This window comes from Odocoileus virginianus, chromosome 24, assembly GCF_023699985.2.
Source record: "Odocoileus virginianus isolate 20LAN1187 ecotype Illinois chromosome 24, Ovbor_1.2, whole genome shotgun sequence".
In the NCBI taxonomy this organism is placed as follows: domain Eukaryota; kingdom Metazoa; phylum Chordata; class Mammalia; order Artiodactyla; family Cervidae; genus Odocoileus; species Odocoileus virginianus.
Genome location: NC_069697.1, coordinates 28,791,032 through 28,816,440, shown reverse-complemented (window position 1 = coordinate 28,816,440; position 25,409 = coordinate 28,791,032). Strand labels below are relative to the sequence as shown.

Below are 25,409 nucleotides of genomic sequence, written 5' to 3'. Positions count from 1 at the left end.
ATATTATTCAGCCTTAAAAATGAGGAAATTCTACCACTTGTGACAATGTGGAAGTTCCTTGAAGGCATTATGCTGAGTGAAATGGGTCAGACATAGAAAGACAAATGCAATATGGTGTCACATACATGTGGAACCTAGAGATCAACCAAGCCCATAGAAAAAGATATCAGACATGTAGTTATCAGGAATGGAGGGTGGGAGGAAAGTGGTCAAAAGGTACAAATTTCCAGTCTAAAATAAGTACTAGGGATGTACACAACATGGTGAATATAATTAACACCACTGTATGATATACAGGGAATCTGTTAAGAGAGTTAATCCTAAGAGGTCTCATCACAAAGAGAAAAGATTTTCCTCTTTATTCTTTCTTTTATTTATATGATATCTTTATGAGACAGTGGGTTTTTTTTTTTAGGAATAGGGGAGTTTTATTTGAGCCAAATTTAGGACTATAGCCCAGGAGACAGCCTCTCAGATAACTCTGAGAAACTTCCCCACTGAAGCATGATTTTTAGCATGATCACCTACCTTATCAGAACAAAGAACATACATCAAACATAACAGGGGTATATTCCTCAAGTGTCCAAAAAGAGACAGTTATAGTCCACATAGAGCGAGACAGCAGGACCCTAGTGTCTGGGAATGGAACCATATTTTTGAGGATGTTAATGTGTATGTCATGTGAAGGGAGTTTATTATCTTTATTTTCAAAACAGACATTCTTTATCTCAGTGGTTAAAACAGATATGCTCTGTGAGTTTGACAGGCTGTTCCAGTTTAGCAAAATTCAGGCTGAACCATGTAGGGACCAAAAAAACTTCCCCTTACCTCAATGTGTGAAAATGTTCTACATCTGAGAGAACTCTCAGGATTTTCCCAATTAGTTGTTTTGAGATGATGCATATTAATTAAACCTATTGCAATGCATATATATACATATACATATATATATATATATATATATATATATATATATATATATGTGCATGCATGCTCAGTCGCTTCAGTCGTGTTCAACTCTTTGCAAGCTTATGGACTGTGGCCCACCAGGCTCCTCTGTCCATGGCATTCTCCAGGCAAGAATATTGCAGTGGATTGCCAGTTCTTCCTCCAATATATATATATCTATAAAATGATCATGCTGTAAGCCTAGAATTTACACATTAATTTATGTCAATTATCTCTCCATAAAACTAGGGGGGAAAGGTAAAAACAATCTTTACAATCCCATCAGCCATTTCCACAGTTTTTGCTTTTTCTCCTATTTCTTGCCCTTTCCACACCTCCTCTTTGCCTCTCCCTCACTTGTTTTACTTTTGTCTATGCACAAAGTAGAAATCTGACCACTAGTAAATACCCCACTTCATTCCGTGAGAGTCCCATCTCAGTACTGAGAACTTCTTTGTTCCCATACCAAAAACTGCCTGGCAAAATCTAGAGCTCCAGAGTAACTTGGAAAGAAATGAAATAAAATCAATGTCTCCTTTTGTCTTTGTCCTTAATAAGTAACACATGAAGTAGAACACTGCAAATAGTAAATCCTCAATAACTATTTGTTGATTATGGAATGAATGAAGGAATGAATAGTGGACCTGTCTGAGGAGTCCATTCTCTTATATGGTCCTAGGAAATAGGAGGGACTATCCTCCTCTAACGGAGAAGGCAATAGCACCCCACTCCTGGGTTGCCTGGAAAATCCCATGGGCAGAGGAGCCTGGTAGGCTGCTGTCCATGGGGTCCCGAAGAGTCGGACATGACTGAGCGACTTCACTTTCACTTTTCACTTTCATGCATTGGAGAAGGAAATGGCAACCCATTCCAGTGTTCTTGCCTTGAGAATCCCAGGGATGGAGAAGCCTCGTGGGCTGCCGTCTATGGGGTTGCACAGAGTCGGACACGACTGAAGTGACTTAGCAGCAGCAGCAGCAGCAGCATCCTCCTCTAAGGACTTTCTAGGTGGCACTAGTAGTAAAGTCAATGCAAGAGGCACAGGAGATGTGAGTTCAACCCCTGGGCTGGGAAGATTCCCCTGTAGGAGGACATGGCAACCGACTCCGGTATTCTTGCTGGGGAATTCCGTGGACAGAGGATCCTGGCAGGCTATAGTCCATAGCGTCAGAAAGAGACACAATTGAGCGAATTAGCACATATGCACATATCCTCCTTTAAAACCTTGTCTAACAGACTCTGTATCTTCAATGTTTAGTACGTTCCGTTAGTGTTAATGAAGTGTGAAATCTCTCAGTCCTGTCTGACTCTTTGCAACCCCCATGAGCTATACAGTCTACGGAATTCTTCAGGCCAGAGTACTGGAGTGGGTGGCATTTCCCTTCTCCAGGGGATCTTCCCAACCCAGGGATCAAACCCAGATCTCCTTCATTGCAGGTAGATTCTTTACCAGCTGGGCTACCAGGGAATAGTGTGCAAAGAAAAAGAATGAATTAGAGAGAAGGGGGTGAGAGAAGGAGCATATGAAAAAAAAAAATGTGTGTCCTTCATGACAATACATATGTCAGAGGGAAGTACTATAGGAGAGATCGGGATCTAAAGAGATAAGAGTCCAAATTTCAGTTCACCACCCAAGGTCATTATCACAAGAGCTTGCTAAAACATGGGCACTCTGACCCCTTGCCCAGAGTCTCTCCATCACCTATCTGACCCTGAACCATTTCTGATCCCTGACTTGGTTCAAGACCTGTTCCAGGCATAGAAGAAGGAGAAGGAATTAGAGAATGCAGAACAAATGCTCAGCTGCCACCCCATCTCCCATTCAGCTCTCAAGAGAATTCTCAGAAAGACAGCAGCAATTGTTCTACCCAAAAACTGACAGGTCACATCAGCCAAGACCACTTCCATGCCAGCTCCCTGAATTCTATCTGTTCTTGATCCTTTGACCCTCAGGCTAAGATCCTCTCTGCAATTGTTTCCTTCAGCAAAGCCCTCTGAAAATCGTGGCCTCATATGTGGTACACTCACAGGAGAAATTTCCAAGATGAGGCTATTTCTCTGGAGATGAAGGCCAGGGATGTGGAACTGAGCCAAACAGTCCCAGCTTCAGCAGCATTTCTGCTCTGCACACTTGGTGAAGCTGGTCCTTTACATTTTCCAGAGCATATGCCTTCCTGAGGTTGTGACTAAGGCAAAATAATATGTAGATGTGTGAGATCAGTGGAGGAATGGCCATTTAATCCTGGCCGCACACATACAAACACACACAAGGATTATTCCTAAAACCCTGTTGACTTGGGGGAAAGCCTTTTGTCCCATAATTAGGGAAGGAAAAGCATGGGAATACACTGGGTTCAAATTCAAACTAAAATTATGTGATGAATACCAAGTTGTTTTCTGAGTCTTAGTTTTCATTAAAAACAGGTGAGGAATGTCCTAGCCACCCCTTGCCTAGTACTATATGTCCCTAAACAGGCTATGGGGACTTCATTAGGGAGCTGCTGGACTCTGAAACAAGAGAAATATGGTCAATGCCAAAAGCCCTATTGGGTATACAGGGTAGGAAAAGGGAATTAGAAAATATAACTTGGCTAATACAGAAATGGGATAATTTAAATTGAAGTTTTGGTAGGCTGGATTGTCAAAGCAGGAAAAGATCTCATAAAAATCACTAGACCAAAACCTTCATTTAAAAATGATGAAAGTGAGCCACAGAGACAAAGATGACTTACCCAGGTTTAGACCATCAGTAAGAAGCAGAAACAGACTTTAGGACTCATATCTCCTGCTTCCCCATCTTTCACATTCCTTATAATCAAATTAGAATAAAGCTCTGCAAACATCCTCCTATAAATCAGAGAAGCAGCAAGGATGAGTAATAGTGTGCAGGGTCCCAACCAAAAGGCCCTAAGTGTCCAGATTCTTCAGTTACTGAGCTGTTTTAATCTATTCTTTTTATTTATTTTTATTAATTAATTTTTATTGCAGTATAGTTCCTATAAAATGTTGTGTTAGTTTCTACTCCATAGCAAAGTAATCAGCCTACATACACATATATCACTTCCCTTTGTGATTTCACCATTTGGGATACCACAGTGCATTAATTGGAGTACCCTGTGCTATACAAAATGTGCCCATCTTTTGTCTATTTTGTACACAGTATCCAAAGTGTTTATGTGTCAACCCCATTCTCCCAATTCCCACCCTACCCCTTTCCTCCCTTGATCTCCATACATTTGTTCTCTAAGTCTCTATTTCTGCTTTGGAAATGTGGCAGTGAAAAGAAAAAAAAAAAAAAAAGAGAAGGAGTTTTTTTCTTTCTCTTTCCTGAGAACAGAGAAGATAAAGAGAACAGTGAGCAGGACTGAACATTTCTAGTGTTTTGTTTTGTTTTTTTCACTTTAACTGCTCCTAATTCTGCATGTCTATAACTAAGTTTGTTTTTCTGCCCCTAACTCTGCACGAGCTACACTTCGCACCTATTTTCCTTTGTCTCTGTGCTCAATACATCCTGAATATTTAGGTGTTTACCCTTACAACACCCTTCCCCTTGTAGTTAAATATTAGAAAGAAGGCCACAGAGCCACTGAACTGCCACACTCAGTTGCTGCGTTACAGGTGCGCCAGCCTATGGCTGCTTTTGACAAGATCCTAAAATCCTTGCTCCTCATCATAGATTCCTGACTGGGAACCCTCATCTTAGAATATAAGCCTCTAGAATCTTCATGGAGTGGGAGCATGAACCTACTATATTCCCCTCTCTGCCAGCTGAGAATTAAATCAACTCTCTATTTCCAAACTGTCTCCGTATTTTTTATTCAGCTTTGGTAGACAGAGAAAGTCAAGATTTTGGCCAGCAACAGAAATAAGGTCATCTATACCATTTTTCTAGATGACTAACACATGAGAAGATGCTTAACATCACTAATTACTAGAAAACTACTGTAAAGTGCACCCTTACACACGTCAGAATGGCCATCATCAAAAAATTTGCAAACAATAAACACTGGAGAGGGTGTGGAGAAGAGAAACTCTTACACTGTTGGTGCTAATGTGAATTGATAGAGCCACTGTGGAAAACAATACGGAGTTTCCTTAAAAAACTAAAAATAGAACTAGCAAAAATACGACCCAGCAATCCCACTCCTAGGCATACACCCAGAGAAAATCATAATTCAAAAAGACACATGCACCACTATGTTCATAGCAGCAGTATTTACAAAAGCCAGGACATGAAAGCAACCTAAATTTCCATCAACAGAGAAACAGATAAAGAAGGTATGGTACATCTAGATGGTAACCAATTTGTGAAGGGTATTTTCTTATCTTAGGGGTAAGGAAGTACCTCAACCCCCCTCAAGTCACCCATTTCAGATTCTTGGAGCCCCTGCTCTTCCTGTCCTTTTCCCACTCCACAGCTCTACCTGTCAAAATCCCACCAACACTTCAAAATGAGCTTAAATTCACTCTTGTCATGAATCTTTCCTTGAGCCCTTTTTCTCACAGCCTCCCACCAAATATAAATTATCTTTCCTCTTATCAATGCTCAAGGCACCTTTCTAACCTCTCATAATATTAATGATACTATATCTTATATTATAAGTATTTATTAATGTTTATCTTATGAGTCCAACTAGTCCATGAGGGAAGTGATGTTTTTAGCCAGCTTTAGAGTCCCTCCAAAGTTCTTTGAATTATGCTAGGTAATCAATAAAATTTGGTTGAATTAAATTGATACAGAAAGGAATCTCCATCTTTGAGTTGTTGTAAGTTCAGCCTATTTCCTCTTTGGTAGAGATGAAGGTGGCTATGACCCTTGGCCATGTCCACCTTTCAGCCTGTTTCCTCCCTCTCCCTCCAGGAAGAAAATAACAGCCACCACTCAAAATCAAGCCTTTTATTTAGGACACAGGACACTGTTGTAGTGAAAGTGCCATTGAGGGCACTGAGCATGAGTCAAAAGCCTCAGAGCACTGTTTACCCGTCCCTGGAGAATAGTCCTTGTATGTCCAACAATACCACTGGAGGGCCCGCATCTCGGAGACAAATTGGCTTCAAGGGGTACAAAGAAGCCAAATGAGGTAACCAGAGGGCAGAGGAATTTTCAGGAACAGAAAGCGGGCAGAAGCAAAGACAATAGGTGTTCACAACTTCTCACAGAGCCACTGATCCTGCTTCTCAGAACAGAATGCTTTATGGGCCAACCTGATCATGAAGAAGGCGACAAGGCAAGTTGACTGACTGGATTTTAGCTCAAACTCCCATTCAGTTTTATCCTTAGGGGGGCTGAGGTGGAAGTGTGGGTGAAAACTACAGACAGAAAGACTTTCCTGGCCAGGTAGCATGGGACACTGAGCCACCTAGCAGAATAAGGTCCATTTTCTTAAACTCCAAGAAAATTGTAGGGCAGTGGTAACAAGGGTTTGTAGGATTAAACAAGTCGAATTAGATGTTCAAGTCCAGGTGAAGGAAATCCTGGGACTCAGCTCTCTACTAAGGAATCCTTGTTAGGAAAGTTGCTAAACAGCAGTGGAGTAAGTGGGGCTTGAAAACTGGAAACCTGAGTCAGCTGATGAGTTTTGTTTTGGAAACTATATTCTAGCTTAAAACCAGGAAAGAGAGAGAAAGGGGTATGGTGCTGGGACTAAAGGACTGAGAAGAGGGAGAAGAAGTGTAAAATAGAAAATAGAATGGAGACTCACAGTAGTTAATCCCTACTTTATCCAGAATCTTCTTGACACACATAATGTCATCGGTAAGGTCATCATCCAGGAACTCTGGCAGGAGTTATAGGTGGAAAAAATGAGAGAGCTAAGTATTGCCCAGAAAGGTAATGAGTTTCCCTCTTCCCTGGTCCTTCTCTGAACTAGACGCTTAAGCCTGTTGCCTTTCATGTGAGCAATCCAATACAGTAATGCCTCCCCCTCAGTAAAGACTCCCTTCCCTTCTCTGGGGCATCTCTGGAGGAATTATCAACTTTATCAGCTGACTTCCTCTGAAAATGCAGAGTATTAGACTTCAAGATCCCCAAACAACTCAGATCATCTACCCATGAACTTTAAGGGACTGCCTGGGGATTTGGTGATAATGAAAATTTCTAACAGCCTCTTAATAATATCAGTTCAAGTCCCACACTTGATGTGGAGTCCTAGGCAGTGAAGCCAGATGTGCGCCTGACCCCAAAAAAAGAATTTATCCCGGAAGTAGGCAATCTTAAAAAAGAAGATCAAAGTCAGATGCTGTCTCACTGCATTTCACGATGTGCACTGTTCGCTGAACCCATGGTAGGCAAGGTGTGAGCCGGGAAGCTGGAAGAAAACTCAAGGAGCTAGAGGAACTGCAGACACGTTCATTCTCTCCTGGCTGCGCAGCAGCCGTGGCAGCAGATACACTGTATTCTCTCCTCTCATGGCTGATCCAGCAACATAACCATAGGCAGTCACACGGAGCCATAAGGCGGCCTCAAGGACTTCTCAGATGGTGCTTCTATAGGCATATTGCACAAAGTAGCCAAGTGTACAGTGACACGCATGTACAGTGCTATAAATGACCTCAGCTGTTACATAACCATGTGTTTTTTTTAATTTTATTTATTTATTTTATATTGTAGTGGTTTTTGCCATACATTGACATGAATCAGCCATGAATTTACATGTGTTCCCCTTCCCGATCCCCCCTCCCACCTCCCTCCCCATCCCCTCCCTCTGGGTCTTCCCAGTGCACCAGCCCTGAGCACTTGTCTCATGCATCCAACCTGGGCTGGTGATCTGTTTCACCCTTGATAGTATACTTGTTTCAATGCTATTCTCTCAGAACATCCCACCCTCACATTCTCCCACAGAGTCTAAAAGTCTGTTCTGCACATCTGTGTCTCTTTTTCTGTTTTGCAAGTAGGGTTATCATTACCATCTTTTTAAATTCCAAAAAATATGGAACACTTCAAGAATTTGCATGTCATCCTTGCCGAGGGGCCATGCTAATCTTCTCTGTATCGTTCCAATTTTAGTATATGTGCTGCCGAAGCGAGCACCATAACCAGGTGTTTACCAAACGTGGGGCAAGAGAGACTGACCACCATCTTGGCTAATTTGCTATCTCCTACAGATGCTCACACTTCTCATTCTTACACGTTAATACAAAAAACACTAAATAAAACACTATAAGACTAGCATAAAGATATACAAAGAGATGAATGAAATTGAAGGGAGATCACAGAAATAAACCCAACCATCTGAGGTGAACTCATTTTAGACAATACCCAACAACATTAAATTGGGGGGGGAAATGGTGTTTTCAACAAACAGTGCTAAGCAATTGGTTATCCACATGCATAGCAATGAAACTGGACTCTCTCCTCCTTCCACATACAAAACATAACTCAAAATGCATAAAAGGCTTAAATGTAAGAAGTGAAATTACAGTCAACATCCAATATCCACAGGCTTCACATTTCTAGAGTTCATTTAAAGCATACAGGATTTAAGAAAATATTTGCACATTATATAGCTGATAAATCATTATCCAAAGTATCTCAAGAATGTTTTCAACTCACCAACACAAAGACCAAAAAAATAATTGTAATAATGGATAAATGACTTCAATAGACTGTTCTCCACACAGGTCTTACAAATGGTCACCAAGCACATGAAACCATGTCAAAGATCATTAGTCATGATGGAGATGCAAATTAAAACCACAATACAGCAACTCCTTCACATATTCTAAAATGGTTAAAATAAAGAAATCTAAAAATAACAATGGTTCACAACAATGTAAAGAAATTGGAACCTTTAAACATTACTTGTAAAAATAGAAAAGGGTGCAACCTATAGTTACAATGTGATGTGTTAGCCTCTCATTCACTTCCGACCCTTTGTGACCCTATGGGCTGTATCTCATCAGGTTCTTCTGTCCATGGCAATCTCCAGCCAAGAATACGGGATTGGATAGCCAATCCCTTCTAAAGGGAATCTTCCCAACCCAAGGATCAAACCCAGGTCTCCTGCATTGCAGACAGATTCTTTACCATCTGAGAAGATGGGCTTACCCCCAAGGAAGTTCACATTTACAATATAATGATATAATTAGTATATTGTTCAACAACTCCATCCTAGAAATATACTCCCAAAGAATTGATAACAGGTGTACACATATATTGACAGTAGCACTGTTCACAATAGCCAACAGACAAAAATAATGCAAAAGTCCATCAGCGGGTAAATGAATAAACAAAATTGTGTAGATCTGTAAACAGACGTATTATTCACCATAGGAGGAGTAAAATAAAAGAATAAAGTCTCTGTGAAAAACACTAAGGCAGTTCTTCAAAAGCTTAAATATAGAATTAATGAATGATCCATCAATTTCACATCAGGGTACATACATAAAAGGCTGAAAGCAGGGACTGGAACAGAATGGGTACACTCATATTCATAGCAGCATTAACCACAAGAGCAAAAAGTAGAAGCAACCCAAGCATCCATCAATAAATGAATGGGTAACCTAAATGTGGCATTCACAAAGGAATATAATTCAGCCTCAGAAACAAAGGGAACACCAACACATGCTTTGATGTATATTAACCTTAAAGTCTTTATGATAAGTGAAATAACCCTGTCACAAAATGACAAAAATATATGAATCCACTTGCATGAGGTATCCACAGAAGTCAAACTCAAAGACAGAAAGTAGAATGTCAGTCCCAGGGACTCTGGAAATTAGTGTTTAATGGCTACAGAGTTTCACTAGTGAAAATTGGAATGCTCTGAACATGGTTGTTGGGGGATATGGTTGTACAACAATGTTAATGTAATTAAACCCAAAGAACTGTATATTTTAAATGGTTTGGATAGTATATGTTTGTATATTTAGGCACAATGAAATAAATGAAAGAAATGCTGATACATGTTACAACATGGATGAACATTGAAAACACCCCAAGTGAAAGAAGCCATACAGGAAAGGCATCAGTGTTGTAGATAACCTGGATGTGATAGAAACAGTGGAATTTTAGTAGATAGAATCTACATCATCTCCTGCAGGAGACCCAGAGTCATGTCAGAAACCAACAAGTGCCTGCTTTTATAGGAAATCCAGAGTCAGGTCAGGGGCCAAGATCCTCGCAGATTGAACCTACAGCTGCTCCTGAAGAGAACAGAGTCAGGTCAGAAAGCAACACCCGGGTAGGTTGAACCTGCTCCTGCTCTTGCAGGAGACGCAGACCAGGTCAGGGTATAGAACTCCTCATGGAGAAGCTGCTCCTGCCCTGCAGAGCCACATCAGGAACCTTCACCCCTGAAGACTGAAAACTGCTCCTGCAGCAGACCCATGTGGATTCACCACTGCTGCAGGGGATCCTGCTCTGGCTCCTGCAGGAGACTCTGGGCCAGGTCAGGAACCATTGCCCAACTTTACTTTCCGTCTCCGGTCATTGTTTGTGTTACAGTTTTTATTGTTTTGTCTTTCATATTATTTACACATTGTAGATTTTGTGTTTTAAGTTTATAATAATACAATTTAAGCCTTTTTAATATTGCATATTGCCATTCGGGAGCATTAAATGCACTCATGATACTGTGCAACCATCACCACTGCCTGGTTACTAGTTTCTACATTTTATTCCCCAAATAAAACCCTATATCCAAAGAATGCAGCTCCCAATTCCTCCTCTCCCAGACTCTGACAATCATAATCCTCTTTGTTTCTCTGTTTCTTTTTTTAATTCATTTATTTATTTATTTTACTTTACAACATTGTATTGGTTTTGCCATACATTGACTTGAATCCTCCATGGGTGTACACATGTTCCCCATCCCGAACCCCACTCCCACCTCCCTCCCCATTCCATCCCTCCAGGTCATCCCAGTGCACCAGCCCTGAGCACCCTGTCTCATGCATCGAACCTAGACTGTGATTCGTTTCACATATGATAATTTACATGTTTCAATGCCATTCTCCCATATCATCCCACCCTCACCCTCTCCCTCAGAGTCCAAAAGACTGTTCAATACATCTGTGTCTCTTTTGCTGTCTCGCATACAGGGTTATCGTTACCATCTTTCTAAATTCCATATATGTGCTTTAGTATACTATATTGGTGTTTTACTTTCTGGCTTGCTTCACTCTGTACAATAGGCTCCAGTTTCATCCACCTCATTAGAACTGATTCAAATGTATTCTTTTCAATGTCTGAGTAATATCCCATTGTGTATATGTACCACAGCTTTCCTATCCACTTATCTGCTGATGGGCATCTATGTTGCTTCCATGTCCTGGCTATTACAGTGCCACGATGAACATTGGAGTACACGTGTCTCCTTCAATTCTGATTTCCTCAGTATGTATGACCAGCAATGGGATTCCTGGGTCATTTATTTATCTTAGGCTGCCCTGAGCTTTCACTGCTGTACCGGCTTTCTCCAGCTGCAGTGAGTGGAGGCTACTCTTCATTGTGATGCACAGGCATCTCATTTCAGTGACTTCTCTTGTGGAGCACAGGCCCTAGGGCTTGCAGGCTTCAGCAGCTGCAGCACACAGGCTCTGTAGTTATGGTTTGTGGGTTGTAGAGCACAGACTCAGTAGTTGTGGTGCTTGGACTTAGTTGCTCCTTGGCCTGTGTAATCTCCCCAGACCAGGTAATCAAACCAGTGTCTCCTGCATTGACAGATTCTTACCCACTGTACCACCAGGGAATTCCTCTTTCTCTGTTTCTTTACCTATTCTCAATGTTTCCTATAAATGAAATGATTTAAAATGTGGCTTTTTGTGTCTGTCCACATATTTTAAGAAGTAACTGGTTGATTTTTATTTTTATTTTTATCTGAAATAGCATTTTTGTTACTTGAAAGAGGAGTTCAGATGCATTACAGATGAGATATACAAAATGAGATTTTTAAACATAGGAAATATGAGCATAAAATTGGGATACACACTGCTGTTCTAAGTGTGACACCAAATGATATGATGCATATACTCCTATAAAAGGAAACGCATGTGACTACAGAAGGGATGGAACAGAAACAGCCTCACAAGCATAGAGAACAGACTTATGGTTGCCAAGAAGTAGGAGCGGGGTGAGAGTCGAATTGGGAGTTTGGGACTAGCAGATGCAGATTATAAAGAGAATAGATAACAACAAAGTCCTATTGTGCAGCACAAGGAACAATATTCAATATCCTATGATAAATGGTAATGGAAAAAATGTGTAGGGAAATGCTCAAACTCACTAGTTATTAATGTCATAATTTAAAACAGCAAAGAGATGACACTCCACACCTGATAGATGACCAAATATTAGTCAGTTGGCAAGTATTTTGTGATAGAGAAACCCACAAGGATTACAGTGAAAGCTGCAACCTCTCCAGTGAAAGTGAAAGTCACTCAGTCATGTCTGACTCTTTGCGACCCCATGGACTATACAGACCATAGAATTCTTGAGGCCAGAATACTGGAGTAGCTTTTCCCTTCTCCTGGGGATTTTCCCAACCCAGGAATCAAACTCAGGTCTCCCGCACTGCAGGCAGATTCTTTACCAGCTAAGCCACCAGCAACCTCTCCAAGTCATGAGTATTTGATCAAACTATGCCTACACATAACTATGTCCTAGATACTCTTCATCTGGGTAAAATTCTCAAAAATATTGCAATATAGGTTCTTGAGGAAATATGTATTAAATGTTTATTGCAGACAACCCTGTTCAACTGTAGCTACAGACCGACACTGCTAATTCAGACATGGATCAGTGAAATCCAGCCACTCCAGAGCCTGAAAAACAAGTGAGAAAACCTTCTGCTGCCCAGGAGAAGAAAACCACCACACTCTAGCAAAACCACTGCTAAGTTATCCACTAGCACCATAATAACTCAGGAGGAGCTAGCTGAAATAACCCTTGATTCTCCCCCTCCTAACTGCCACGCTGGGCCAATGGAGACTATCCACTCTGGGAACTTGTGAGTGTACAAGCCATAAATAGTAACTACATCCTCATGCACCACCCTCCTGTTACCCTTCGAGGGGGGAGGGGTGACCATGCTACATTCCTTTGCTCTATACTAAACCCTCTAACTTTTTATTTTATCAGGTGTTCTGTACAGTCTTTTCCTTTGCTTTTTTTTTTCCTTCTTCCATCTCTGTTATGCACAGGAAGTGGTCCAAATTTGACTTGGCTTCATCCAAATCCCTAGTACCAACTCAGAGAATAGTATGGTCTTCCTGGGCTCTAATATTAAGTTCTGATGTTATAGTGCAAACAGTGGACGTTATAAATTCACAGAAGCCCTTGAGTAACTGATGTGCACAGCCCTTGCCTCCCATTTAAGGGCTTCCTCTTGCCTGGCTTCCATGAAACCAGACTACTCCTGTGCCAATTCTGCTTGTGTTGACACAGAAAGGGAGAGGGCTTCCATTTAGTAACAGAGAAACCTAAGGAATGTTGTCCCCAAATTTTTAAAAATATTTATTATTGTTTATTTATTTGGCTGCACTGGGTCTCAGTTGCAGCATGCAAGATCTTCAGCCTTTGTTTTGTGACTTTCCAGATCTTTAGTTAGAGAATGTGGGAACTAGTTCCGTGATCAGGGATTGAACCCAGACTGCCTGCATTGGGATTGCTGAGTCTCGGCCACTAGACCTTAGAATTTCTAAGCTGAAATGGATTTTAGAAACCACTTGTTTTTCCCAGAGTTTTTTTAAGCGAGAAACCCAAGGGAATTATTCACAAAATTACAGTGACACAGAGAGGTCTTGTGGCATCATCAGCTGTCACAATACCTCTAGCAATCATTCATTTCTATTTCTGCTTTATTGACCTATGCCAAAGCCTTTGACTGTGTGGATCACAATAAACTGGAAAATTCTGAAAGATATGGGACTACCAGACCACTTGACCTGTCTCTTGAGAAACCTGTATGCAGATCAGGAAGCAACAGTTAGAACCGGATATGGAACAGCTGACTGGTTCCAAATAGGAAAATGAGTACATCAAGGCTGTATATTGTCAGCCTGCTTATTTAACTTATAGGCAGAGTACATCATGAGAAACACTGGGCTGGAAGAAGCACAAGCTGGAATCAAGATTGCCAGGAGAAATATCAATAACCTCAGATATGCAGATGACATCACCTTTATGGCAGAAACTGAAGAAGAACTAAAGAGCCTCTTGATGAAAGTGAAAAAGGAGAGTGAAAAAGTTGACTTAAAGCTCAACATTCAGAAAACTAAGATCATGGTCCCATCACTTTATGGCAAATAGATGGAGAAACAGTGGAAACAGTGGCTGACTTCATTTTTGGGGGCTCCAAAATCACTGCAGGTGGTGATCACAGCCATGAAATTAAAAGACGCTTACTCCTTGGAAGGAAAGTTATGACCAACCTAGACAGCATATTAAAAAGCAGAGACATTACTTTGTCAACAAAGGTCCATCTAGTCAAGGCTATGGTTTTTCCAGTAGTCCTGTATGGATGTGAGAGTTGGACTATAAAGAAAGCTGAGCACCGAAGAATTGATGCTTTTGAACTGTGGTGTTGGAGAAGACTCGAGAGTCCCTTGGACTGCAAGGAGATCCAACCAGTCCATCCTAAAGATCAGTCTTGGTTGTTCATTGAAAGGACTGATGTTGAAGCTGAAACTCCAATACTTGGCCACCTGATGGGAAAAGCTGACTCATTGGAAAAGACCCTGATGCTGGGAAAGATTGAGGGCAGGAGGAGAAGGGGATAACAGAGGATGAAATGGCTGGATGGCATCACCGACTCAATGGACATGAATTTGGGTGAACTCCGGGAGTTGGTGATGGGTGGGGAGGCCTGGCATGCTGCGATTCATGGGGTTGCAGAGTTGGACACGACTGAGTGACTGAACTGAACTGACTTGATGCCTTCCTGAGACTGTAACTGAAGCAAATAGTAAGGAGATGTGTGAGTTTGGTGGGAGGAATGGTCATTCAATCCTGCCCTTCCACATACAACTGTGAACAGGGATTATTCTTAAAACCTTGTAGACTTGGGGAAAAGCATTTTGTCCCATAATTAGTGAAGGAATAGCATGCAGTACCCCTGGGAGATGTGTCACATTGTGTTCAAATTCAGACTAAAATCGTATGATGAATACTAAGTTATTTCCTGAGAGTTTGTTTTCTTAAGTGTAAGAGAAAGATGTCCTGTTCACTGCTTGCCAGGGCCTATATGTCCCTAAACAGATTATGGCAGCTTCATTTGGGAGCTGCTAGTCTCTGAGACAAGACAAATATGGTCTGAATGCCAAAAGCCCCAGAGGTAAGAGGAGGGAATTAGAAGATATTGACACTTTTCTAACCTCTCTAATGATCCTCATGACACTGTATCTTGTATTATGTTGTCGTTGTTGTTGCTGTTCGGTCACTAAGTCATGTCTGACTCTTTGTGATCCCATACTGCAGCCCACCATCTCCCAGGGTTTGCCCAAGTCCATGTCCATTGAATCTTGTATTATAATTATTTATTAATGTTTGTATTATACTAGTTGTGGCAAGAGATGCTTTTAGTCAACTTTAGATCCCCTCCATAGTACTTTGAATTATGCTAGGTGATCAATAAAACTCTGCTGAATTGATTTAATACAGAAAGTAATCTCCATCTTTGAGTTGTTATAAGTTCAGTCTATCTCTTCTTTAGTAAAGGTGAAGGTGTCTTTGACGCATGGCCAGGTCTACCTACTCACCCTATTTCCTCCCTCTCCCACCAGGAAGAAAATACAGCCAGTCACTCAAAATCAAGCCTTTTATTCAGGACAGAAGTGGAATGCACTGTGGTATTAAAAGTGCCATCAAGGGCACTGAGCAAGAGTCAAAAGTCCAGAGCACCATTCATGCATCCCTGCAGATTAGTCCTTACATGTCCATTGTCATACAGGGCCCAAGGCTCAGAGATGAGTTAGCTTCAAGAGGGTACAAAGAAGAAAAACGAGGTAGCCATGGGGCAGAGGAGTTCCAGGAACAGAAAGAGGGCAGAAGCAGCAAAGACAGCAGGTGTTCACAACTTCTCACAGAGCCACTGATCCAGCTTCTCAGAACAGAGTGCTTTATGGGCCAACCTGATCATGAAGAAGGAGACAAGGCAAGTTGACTGACAGGATCTTGGTTAGATTTACAAATAGCTTTATCCCCAGGAAGGCTGAGGTGGAAGATTGTGAGTCAAAATTACAGACAGACTTTCCTAGCCACATGGCTAGAGGCACTGAGCCACTTAGTGGAGTAAGGTCCATTTTTTAAAACTCCAAGAAAATTGTGGGGCAGTGGAATAAAAGGCATGCCTTAGGATGTAGGACTGAACAAGCAGAATTATATGCTCAAGTCCTGGTGAAGGAAATCCTGCATCTCCGCCCTCTATTAGGGAACCTTAGGTAGAAAAATTGCTAACAGGAGTGAAGTAAGTGAAGCTTCAAAATTGGAAACCTGAGTCTACTTGATGATTTTTGTTTTGAAGATTACATTCTAGTTTAAAAGACCAGGAAATAGAAAGGGGTATAGTGCTGGGATGAAAGGACTGAGAAGAAAGAGGGGAAAGATTAAGTAGAAAACAGAAAGGTGACTCACCAGTAGTTAATTCCTACTTTATCCAGAATCTTCTTGACACACATAATGTCATCAGTAAGGTCATTATCCAGGAACTCTGGCAGGAGTTATAGGTGGAAAAAATGAGAGAACTAAGTATTACCCAGAAAGGTAATGAATTTCCCTCTTCTCTGGTTTTCTCTGAACTAGAGGCTTATGTGAGAAATCTAATACAGTAATGCCTAGCCCTAGGTAAGGACTCCCTTCACTTCTCTGGGGCAGCGCCTTAGGAATTACCAACTTCATCAACCAATTTAGTCTGAAAATACATCAAGATCCCCAAACAGCTCAGGTCACCTACCCATGAACTTTAAGAAACTGTCTGGGAATTTGATGTTACTGAAAAATTCTAAGAGCCTCTTACTTGGTATTGTCAAGTCCCACAGTTAATTTGGAGTCCAAGGCAGTGAAGCCAGAAGCGTACTTGACACCAAAAAAAAAGGTTATCCCAGGAGTAGGTTCCAGAAAAACATAGGAACAGGGTAAAAAGAAGTCACTCACTGTCGCAGGAGATGTTACAGATGTTGCTTGAGTGAGGGTTCTGATCGTCTTTGCACCAAATTTTATTATTGATCTGGAAGAGTCCATATTCTGTGCTGTCATTGTTTTGTACTATGGCTTGTGTGTCATAACCACTGGTATGAAATGCGGTACAGACCCCTGAAAGAAAGATGAAAAAGAGATTTCACAAGGATGTTCATGTATAGCATAAATGGGGACCTGTATTCCCAGACCGAAAAAGGCTTTCCAACCAATCTCCAAATATGGCAGACCACAGAGTATCTCTTGATAAGGTGAAAAGAGTTCCAAAGGATCAGACAATGGGGAAAAGGAGAGATAGATAAATAAATGTGACAAAAGAGTAAACAAATAAGAGAATTGTTCAATAATCAAATTAAAAGTAGAGGGGAAGAAAGAGGATGAAGAGAATGGAGGGAAAGAGTGAAGAAGATGAATTATGTGACAAAGCAAAATAGCAGTGTACTCACATTCAGGCAAACTGACACCTCCATAGTCCTTCAAGTCTTTCAGCTCCTGGAACACCTCACATTTTGTTAATTGCTCAGCCTGGGTGGCATGGAATAGGATGCCCACCAGGAGCAGAGAGACAAAGGACATCATTTTGGTTACCCCCCAAGATCCTGAAATGGGGTCACCACACTGCTCACCTCCTTTTATTTGTGGAAAAAGCCTCAGGGGCCCTGGCATCAAGCCTTACATCCAGGAAGAGGATGACGAGAGAGGCCAGCCAAACCAACAAAGAAACATTGAGCCTGCTAGCTTCCTTTAGTAATTTCACCCCACTTTTTCTTTCCTCCCCAGAATCTCTAGTCCATATTAGGTATTGTTACCTGCCCAAAGAGTGTTACAAACATGATCCTGTTTCCCATTTGGCTTTATTTATATGTTTGTTTCTGGTAGTGTTGGTTCTAGGAAGCAAGATGTGCCCAGCCTACTTCAGGAACAAAGGGGGCCTCAGGGGTAATACAAGTGAAGCAATCAGAAAATGCACAAAGGGTCCATGGCCAACTCCTCCTTCCCCTTAGAGACACGCAGAATATGGGAAAGGAGTGTACATCATCATATGTCATGGTCCCAGGATTAGAGCTGACACTGGCCCATTCAACCCAGGCATGAAACAAAAGAAGTGTCTCTTGATATCTTGGTTCCTTGTTGAGTGGTCAGGAATAGAAATAGAATATGACAACAGAGACTGAGAATCATATATAACTTGGATCCAGAGACTTTCTATTTCACAAAACTGGAGAACTTGAAAAGTGTGTTTCACAGTATCTAGCTACCCTCTGAGCTGCTATCAGCCTCCCCATCCCCAACCATCAATATCACTCAATAGCCAGATACCACATTGTAAATCTAAAACAAATGTATTCATAAATACATAAACTTGTGGACAGCCTTAGACTTGACCACAGAAGGTTAAAAAAGAGTGACCCAATCTTTTTGGGAAAGGTGGGAAACCTGGACTTTAAGCACTTTAATATTAGAGTAGTATACACCTGGTGAAGAATCTACCTGCAATGCAGGAGACTCCAGTTCAATTCCTGGGATGGGAAGATCCCCTGGAGAAGGAATAGGCTACCTACTCCAGTATTCTTGGGCTTCCCTGGTGGCTCAGATGGTAAAGAATTTTTCTGCAATGCAGGAGACCTGGGTTCAATCCCTGGGCTGGGGAGATCCCCTGGAGGAGGGCATGGCAACCCACTCCAGTATTATTGCCTGGAGAATCCCCATGAACAGAGGAACCTGGTGGGCTACAGTTCATGGGGTCACAAAGAGTCAGACACAACTGAGCAACTAAGTACAGCACAGCACAGTGTACACCTAGAGCCTATAAAACAAGGTTCTGAACCCGAACTTTAAGATCAGTGTCCTGAAGCAAGTAGACTTTAGGATACTAGTTTTGAATGGTTCCTTCAACTTTCTGGCATCAAGCTTCATGCTATGGTACCAATAGCTGTTAGCTTCTTGTATGCCAGGGCTCATTCTCTCTGCCTCAGTCTCTAAAACCTGATTTCTTATATTGCAGAGGGTACCCATCCTAAGTAAATAATTTAAGACTTCCAAACTGAAGGTATTCTAAACTTTTATATCCTACAACTCTTCAGAACCAGGGCAAACTCTTCTTCTGTTTTATCCTATATTCTGTACCATGGATTATCACTACCAGTTCAGTTCAGTTCATTCGCTCAGTAGTGTCCTACTCTTTGCAGCCCCATGGACTACAGCACACCAGGCTTCCCTGCCCATTACCAACTCCCGGAGCTTGTCCATTGAGTTGGTGATGCCATCCAACTCTCCCATCCTCTGTCATCCCTTCTCCTGCCTTCAATCTTTCCCAGCATCAGGGTCTTTTCCAATGAGTCAGTTCTTCGCATCAGGTGGCCAAAATATTGGAGTTTCAACTTCAGCATCAGTCCTTCCAATGAATATTCAGGACTGATTTCCTTTAGGATGGACTGGTTGGATCTCCTTGCAGTCCAAGGGACTCTCAAGAGTCTTCTCCAACACTACAGTTCAAAAGCATCAATTCTTCAGCGCTCAGCTTTCTTTATAGTCCAACTGTCACACCCATACATGACTACTGGAAAAACCATAGCTTTGACTAGACAGACCTTTGTTGGCAGTGTTTCTGCTTTTTAATATGCTGTCTAGGCTGGTCATAGCTTTTCTTCCAAGGAACAAGCGTCTTTTAATTTCATGGCTGCGGTCATCATCTGAAGTGATTTTGGAGCCCAAGAAAATAAAGTCTCTCACTGTTTCCATTGTTTCCCCATCTATTTGCCAGGGAGTCATGGAACCAGTTGTCATGATCTTAGTTGTCCAAATGTTGAGTTTTAAGCCAGCTTTTTCACTCTCCTCTTTTACTTTCATCTAGAGACTCTTCAGTTCCTCTTCACTTTCTGCCATAAGGGTGGTGTCATCTGCATATCTGAGGTTATTGATATTTCCCCCGGCAATCTTGATTCCAGCTTGTGCTTCTCCCAGCCTGGCATTTCACATGATGTACTCTGCATTATCACTATATGAAGTCCTGAAACTAAACAGGACCCCCTGGGGCTTCTGAAAATAGAAGTCTTTTCATGTCCCCCATCTCTTGTTTGTAGGGAATAGACTCCAGCCTCTATGACCTTACTTGAATTCCAAAGGGTAGATTCAAAAAATTGCCAACAAGGGAAAGGTGGAGATGCAGAGGCAGGGAGGAGCAGCCAAGAAACAATAGCACAGCCTTGGGGCAGGGTCCTGGTTTCACCTTAAGGGATGCTCATAACAATAGCTTTGAGCTCTTTACAGAATTAAAACCTCCAACAAATGGAAGATGCTAGCATTCATTTCAGAGAAAACTACCTGAGGCCAGATGAAAGGAGTGAAGACCCTGCACACATCCTACTCTTATCAGCAACCCTGCCCTTGGACCATTGCCAAAAAACTCCTCACCAAATCTTCCCAGGTTGGGACACACAGTTTTGAGGGGCATGAGACCATTGTGTCCCCCTTTGCTTTGAAAAGCAATACAGCTATTATCTTTTACTTCACCCAAAACTCTGTCTCCAAGATTCAATTCAGTGCACACAGACCAAGTTTTTGGCATCAGCACCATGAGTGAAATGAGTGTAGAAGATCTTAGTGTCCCAAGAGCGATGAGCAGAAAGTCCTAATGTCAAAGATATGTGTTTAGAAACACAGCTGAAGTGCTTCCACTGCATTTCTCCTCCATTCCATTCAGAGGCATTGGGATAGTACATGTAGAACAGGAATAGAAATTCTATCACCCTAAGCAAGTATGATTGAAAATATGGCTGGGAGTGAGAAGATGACCTTGAACCGTGTGGAAGAGGGATAGATGAGAAAATCTAGTCCTAAAGATTAGTCTTTCCAATAGAGGTGCCTGGTGTAAAATGTCTCCTGCCCAGGGCTGTGGACTAAGTACCTGGAATAGAATAAAATGATGGGCCAGGATGTCATGAATCACAGGGACTTTCTTACACTTCCAGCCAAGTCAAGGTTTATGGCAGTAGCCTGTTTGCCTACAATTTGGTACTATCTCTGCCCTTCCAAGAAGCAGTATATTAGGCAAGGAATCACAACTAAATGCAAAAAAAAGAAACATACCTCAGGCAAGAGGAACCATTATTTCCTTAGAAATGTTTATAAAATAGCATATCTGGGGTTGTCTGATAAAGAAGATAGATATCTATTGGAAACAATAACAAACTTTTCAGAGAAAGATGTCAGTTCTTAGAGATGAATCAAAGAAGAACAAACAACAATCTCAGCACTGAGGAAGTGTATGGAAAGACATGAGCATTGCTGATGAAGGAAAGCCCCTGCCAAAATCTCTCCAGAGACACAGGGTGCTCTCTATGCAGGCCAAGATCTGGCTCAAGGAAGTGAAGAGACATTTACAAGACGCTGGATTTTTCAGAAATATGCTAGGAAGCTATGCTTTTGAGGGTAAAATTTTGATGGTAAAAATCAAAGTTTCTCAAACCAGTCCTATGGAGGACTTCCTGAGATTGAGGAATCAGAAGCACCTTCTTCAAAACACATTTGGCAGCAGTCATCTGACACTGTAGTTTGCAGATGACTAGTAATTGATAGAGACCTCAGCCACCACTTGGAGGGAACATCCTGAGAGCCACAATAACACTGACCATTACTCCTTACAGTTACAATTACAGACCATTACTCCTTACTCCTTACGGGGGCTTCCTTGGTGGCCCAAACAGTAAAGACTCTGCCTGCTATGCAGGAGACCCACGTTCGATCCCTGGGTGGGGAAGATCCCCTGGAGAAGGGAATGGCAAGCCACTCTAGTATTCTTGCCTGGAGAATTCTATGGACAGAGGAGCCTTGAGAGCTATTGTCCTTGGGGTTGCAAAAAGTCAGACATGACTGAGTGACTAACACACACACCTTACCGTTAATATCCTCACCTTTTTCTGCTTCCTCCTATAATTAAGGTAAGTCATCACTAGGTGAAAAATAAAGTTAGAGCTTAGAATTGAAACCCAAATTTAGACAAATTCTTAAATGAATTAGTTATTTAAAGCAAATAAAATTTGGGGAGTGAGTGCTTTTTCTGACTTATTTCCTTTAGCATAATCAAGTTCCATCCATATTGTTGGACTGGCAGAACTTCTTGTTTTTTAAAGCTGAATAATATCTCTTTGTGTACTTGATGCTATATCAACATTATATTTTTATTCTAATAAGCTATGCAGTTTATATTCTGAAAACTGTTTCTAAAATAAATTTCCTTTACATGTGTTCCCCATCCTGAACCCCCCTCCCACCTCCCTCCCCATCCCATCCCTCTGGGTCATCCCAGTGCACCAGTCCTGAGCACTTGTCTCATGCATCCAACCTGGACTGGCGATCGATGGCTGATTCATGTCAGTTCAGTTCAGTTCAGTCGCTCAGTCGTGTCCAACTCTTTGCGACCCCATGAACCGCAGCACGCCAGGCCTCCCTGTCCATCACAAACTCCCGGAGTTGACTCAAACTCATGCCCATCGAGTCGGTGATGCCATCCAGCCATCACATCCTCTGTCATCCCCTTCTCCTCCTGCCCCTAATCCCTCCCAGCATCAGGGTCTTTTCCAATGAGTCAACTCTTCACATGAGGTGGCCAAAGTACTGGAGTTTCAGCTTCAGCATCAGTCCTTCCAATGAACACCCAGGACTGATCTCCTTTAGGATGGATTGGTTGGATCTTCTTGCAGTCCAAGGGACTCTCAAGAGTCTTCTCCAACACCACAAATCAAAAGCATCAATTTTTCAGCGCTCGGCTTTCTTCACAGTCCAACTCTCACATCCATACATGACCACTGGAAAAACCATAGCCTTGACCAGACGGACTTCTGTTGGCAAAGTAATGTCTCTGCTTTTTAATATGCTATCTAGGTTGGTTATAACTTTCCTTCCAAGGAGTAAGCATCTTTTAATTTCATGGCTGCAGTCACCATCCACAGTGATTTTGGAGCCCAAAAAAATAAAGTCTGACACTGTTTCCACTGTCTCCCCATCTATTTCCCATGAGGTGATGGGACCAGATGCCATGATCTTGTTTTCTGAATGTTGAACTTTAAGCCAAATTTTTCACTCTCCTCTTTCACTTTCATCAAGAGGCTCTTTAGTTCTTCTTCAGTTTCTGCCATAAAGGTGATGTCATCTGCATATCTGAGGTTATTGATATTTCTCCTGGCAATCTTGATTCCAGCTTGTGCTTCTTCCAGCCCAGCGTTTCTCATGATGTACTCTGCATATAAGTTAAATAAGCAGGGTGACAATATACAGCCTTGACGTACTCCTTTTTCCATTTGGAACCAGTCCGTTGTTCCATGTCCAGTTCTAACTGTTGCTTTCTCACCTGCATACAGGTTTCTCAACAGGCAGGTCAGGTGGTCTGGTATTCCTATCCCTTTCAGAATTTTCCACAGTTTGTTGTGATTCACACAGTCGAAGGCTTTGGCGTAGTCAATAAAGCAAAAATAGATGTTTTTCTGGAACTCTCTTGCTTTTTCGATGAGCCAGCAGATATTGGCAATTTGATCTCTGGTTCCTCGGCCTTTTCTAAAACCAGCTTGAACATCTGGAAGTTCTCAGTTCATGTATTGCTGAAGCCTGGCTTGGAGAATTTTGAGCATTACTTTACTAGCATGTGAGATGAGTGCAATTGTGCAGTAGTTTGAGCATTTTTGGCATTGCTTTTCTTTGGGATTGGGATGAAAACTGACCTTTTCCAGTCCTTTGGCCACTGCTGAGTTTTCCAAATTTGCTGGCATATTGAGTGCAGCACTTTAACAGCATCATCTTTCAGGATTTGAAATAGCTCAACTGGAATTCCATCACATCCACTAGCTTTGTTTGCAGTGATGCTTTCTAAGTTCCGCTTGACTTCATATTCCAGGATGTCTGGCTCTAGGTCAGTGATCACACCATTGTGATTATATGGGTCATGAAGATCTTTTTTGTACAGTTCTTCTGTGTATTCTTGCCACCTCTTCTTAATATCTTCTGCTTCTGTTAGTTCCATACCATTTCTGTCCTTTATCAAACCCATCTTGGCCTGAAATGTTCCCTTGATATCTCTAATTTTCTTGAAGAGATCTCTAGTCTTTCCCATTCTGTTGTTTTCCTCTATTTCTTTGCATTGATCGCTGAGGAAGGCTTTCTTATCTCTCCTGGCTATTCTTTGGAACTCTGCATTCAAATGGGAATATCTTTCCTTTTCTCCTTTGCTTTTCGCTTCTCTTCTTTTCACAGCTATTTGTAAGGCCTCCTCAGACAACCATTTTGCCTTTTTGCATTTCTTTTCCATGGGGATGGTCTTGATCCCCGTCTCCTGTACAATGTCACGAACCTCTGTCCATAGTTCATCAGGCTCTCTGTCTATCAGATCTAGTCCCTTAAATCTATTTCTCACTTCCACTGTATAGTCATAAGGGATTTGATTTAGGTCATACCTGAATGGTCTAGTGGTTTTCCCTGCTTTCTTCAGTTTAAGTCTGAATTTGGCAATAAGGAGTTCATGATCTGAGCCACAGTCAGCTCCTGGTCTTTTTTTGCTGACTGTATAGAGCTTTCCATCTTTGGCTGCAAATAATATAATCAATCTGATTTCAGTGTTGACCATCTGGTGATGTCCACTACTATATTGTAAAGTAATTAGCCTACAACTAATAAAAATAAATGAAAAAAAATTTACTTTAGAATTTTTATCACTTCAAGTCTTACATTTAACTCTTTATTTTGAGATAGTATTTGTGAGTGGTATAAGATAGTGCAATTCACATTCTTTTGCGTGTGAATATCCAGTTTTCTCAGCACCATTTATTAAGATACTATCATTTCTCCACTGAGTAATCTTGACTCCTATCTCAAAGATTAGTTGTGTATACATTGGTTTATATTTGAGTTCTCTATTCTGTTCCATCAATCTGTATGTTTTTATGCCAGTACCATACTGTTCTGATTACTGTAGCCTTGTAACATAGTTTGAGATAAGGAAGTGTGACACCTCCAGCTTTGTTCTTTCACTGGATAGTTTTTGTTATTCAAGATCTTTTGTGATTTCACACAATCTAGTTTCCCAACTAGGGGTCAAATCCAGACCCCCTGCAGTGGATGCAGAGTCCTAACCACTGGGCCATCAGGGAATTCCCTCCCCCTCCATTTTTTAATGTGGTGAATAACACTAATTAATTTTTGAACATTAAACTGATCTTGCATTCCTGAAATAAACCACAGTTGGTCATGGCATATAAGCATATTTGAATATTGCTAGAATTAGTTTGCTAAAATTCTGTTAAGGACTTTTTCATCTATGTTTACAATGTACATTTGAGGC

General features: G+C 41.5%; 1 protein-coding gene and 1 non-coding gene across 2 annotated transcripts; both read right to left on the bottom strand.

Moving 5' to 3' along the window:
• Positions 1-7,871: 7,871 nt before the first annotated feature.
• Positions 7,872-7,978, bottom strand: LOC139030991 (U6 spliceosomal RNA). Its single transcript, XR_011483421.1, has one exon. It is a non-coding gene; the product is annotated as a U6 spliceosomal RNA (small nuclear RNA).
• Positions 7,979-15,830: 7,852 nt separating this feature from the next.
• LALBA (lactalbumin alpha) lies at positions 15,831-17,659 on the bottom strand. The gene is made up of 4 exons (XM_020901385.2): positions 17,527-17,659; positions 17,039-17,197; positions 16,520-16,595; positions 15,831-16,017 (listed from the first exon to the last, which is right to left on the bottom strand). Exons 1-4 carry the CDS (start codon positions 17,657-17,659, stop codon positions 15,957-15,959), a joined length of 429 nt encoding a protein of 142 aa, XP_020757044.1. The 3' UTR covers positions 15,831-15,956.
• Positions 17,660-25,409: the final 7,750 nt, after the last annotated feature.

What these genes read in the sequence shown, in the direction of transcription:
- LALBA (XM_020901385.2), bottom strand. Translation starts at nt 17,659, where the DNA reads ATGATGTCCTTTGTCTCTCTGCTCCTGGTGGGCATCCTATTCCATGCC. An exon ending in AGGTGTCAGTTTGCCTGAAT is followed by an intron (nt 17,198 to 17,526) that starts GTGAGTACACTG and finishes TCTTTCTTTCAG; the next exon opens with GGGTCTGTACCGCATTTCAT. An exon ending in CTGTAACATCTCCTGCGACA is followed by an intron (nt 16,596 to 17,038) that starts GTGAGTGACTTC and finishes AACTCCTGCCAG; the next exon opens with AGTTCCTGGATAATGACCTT.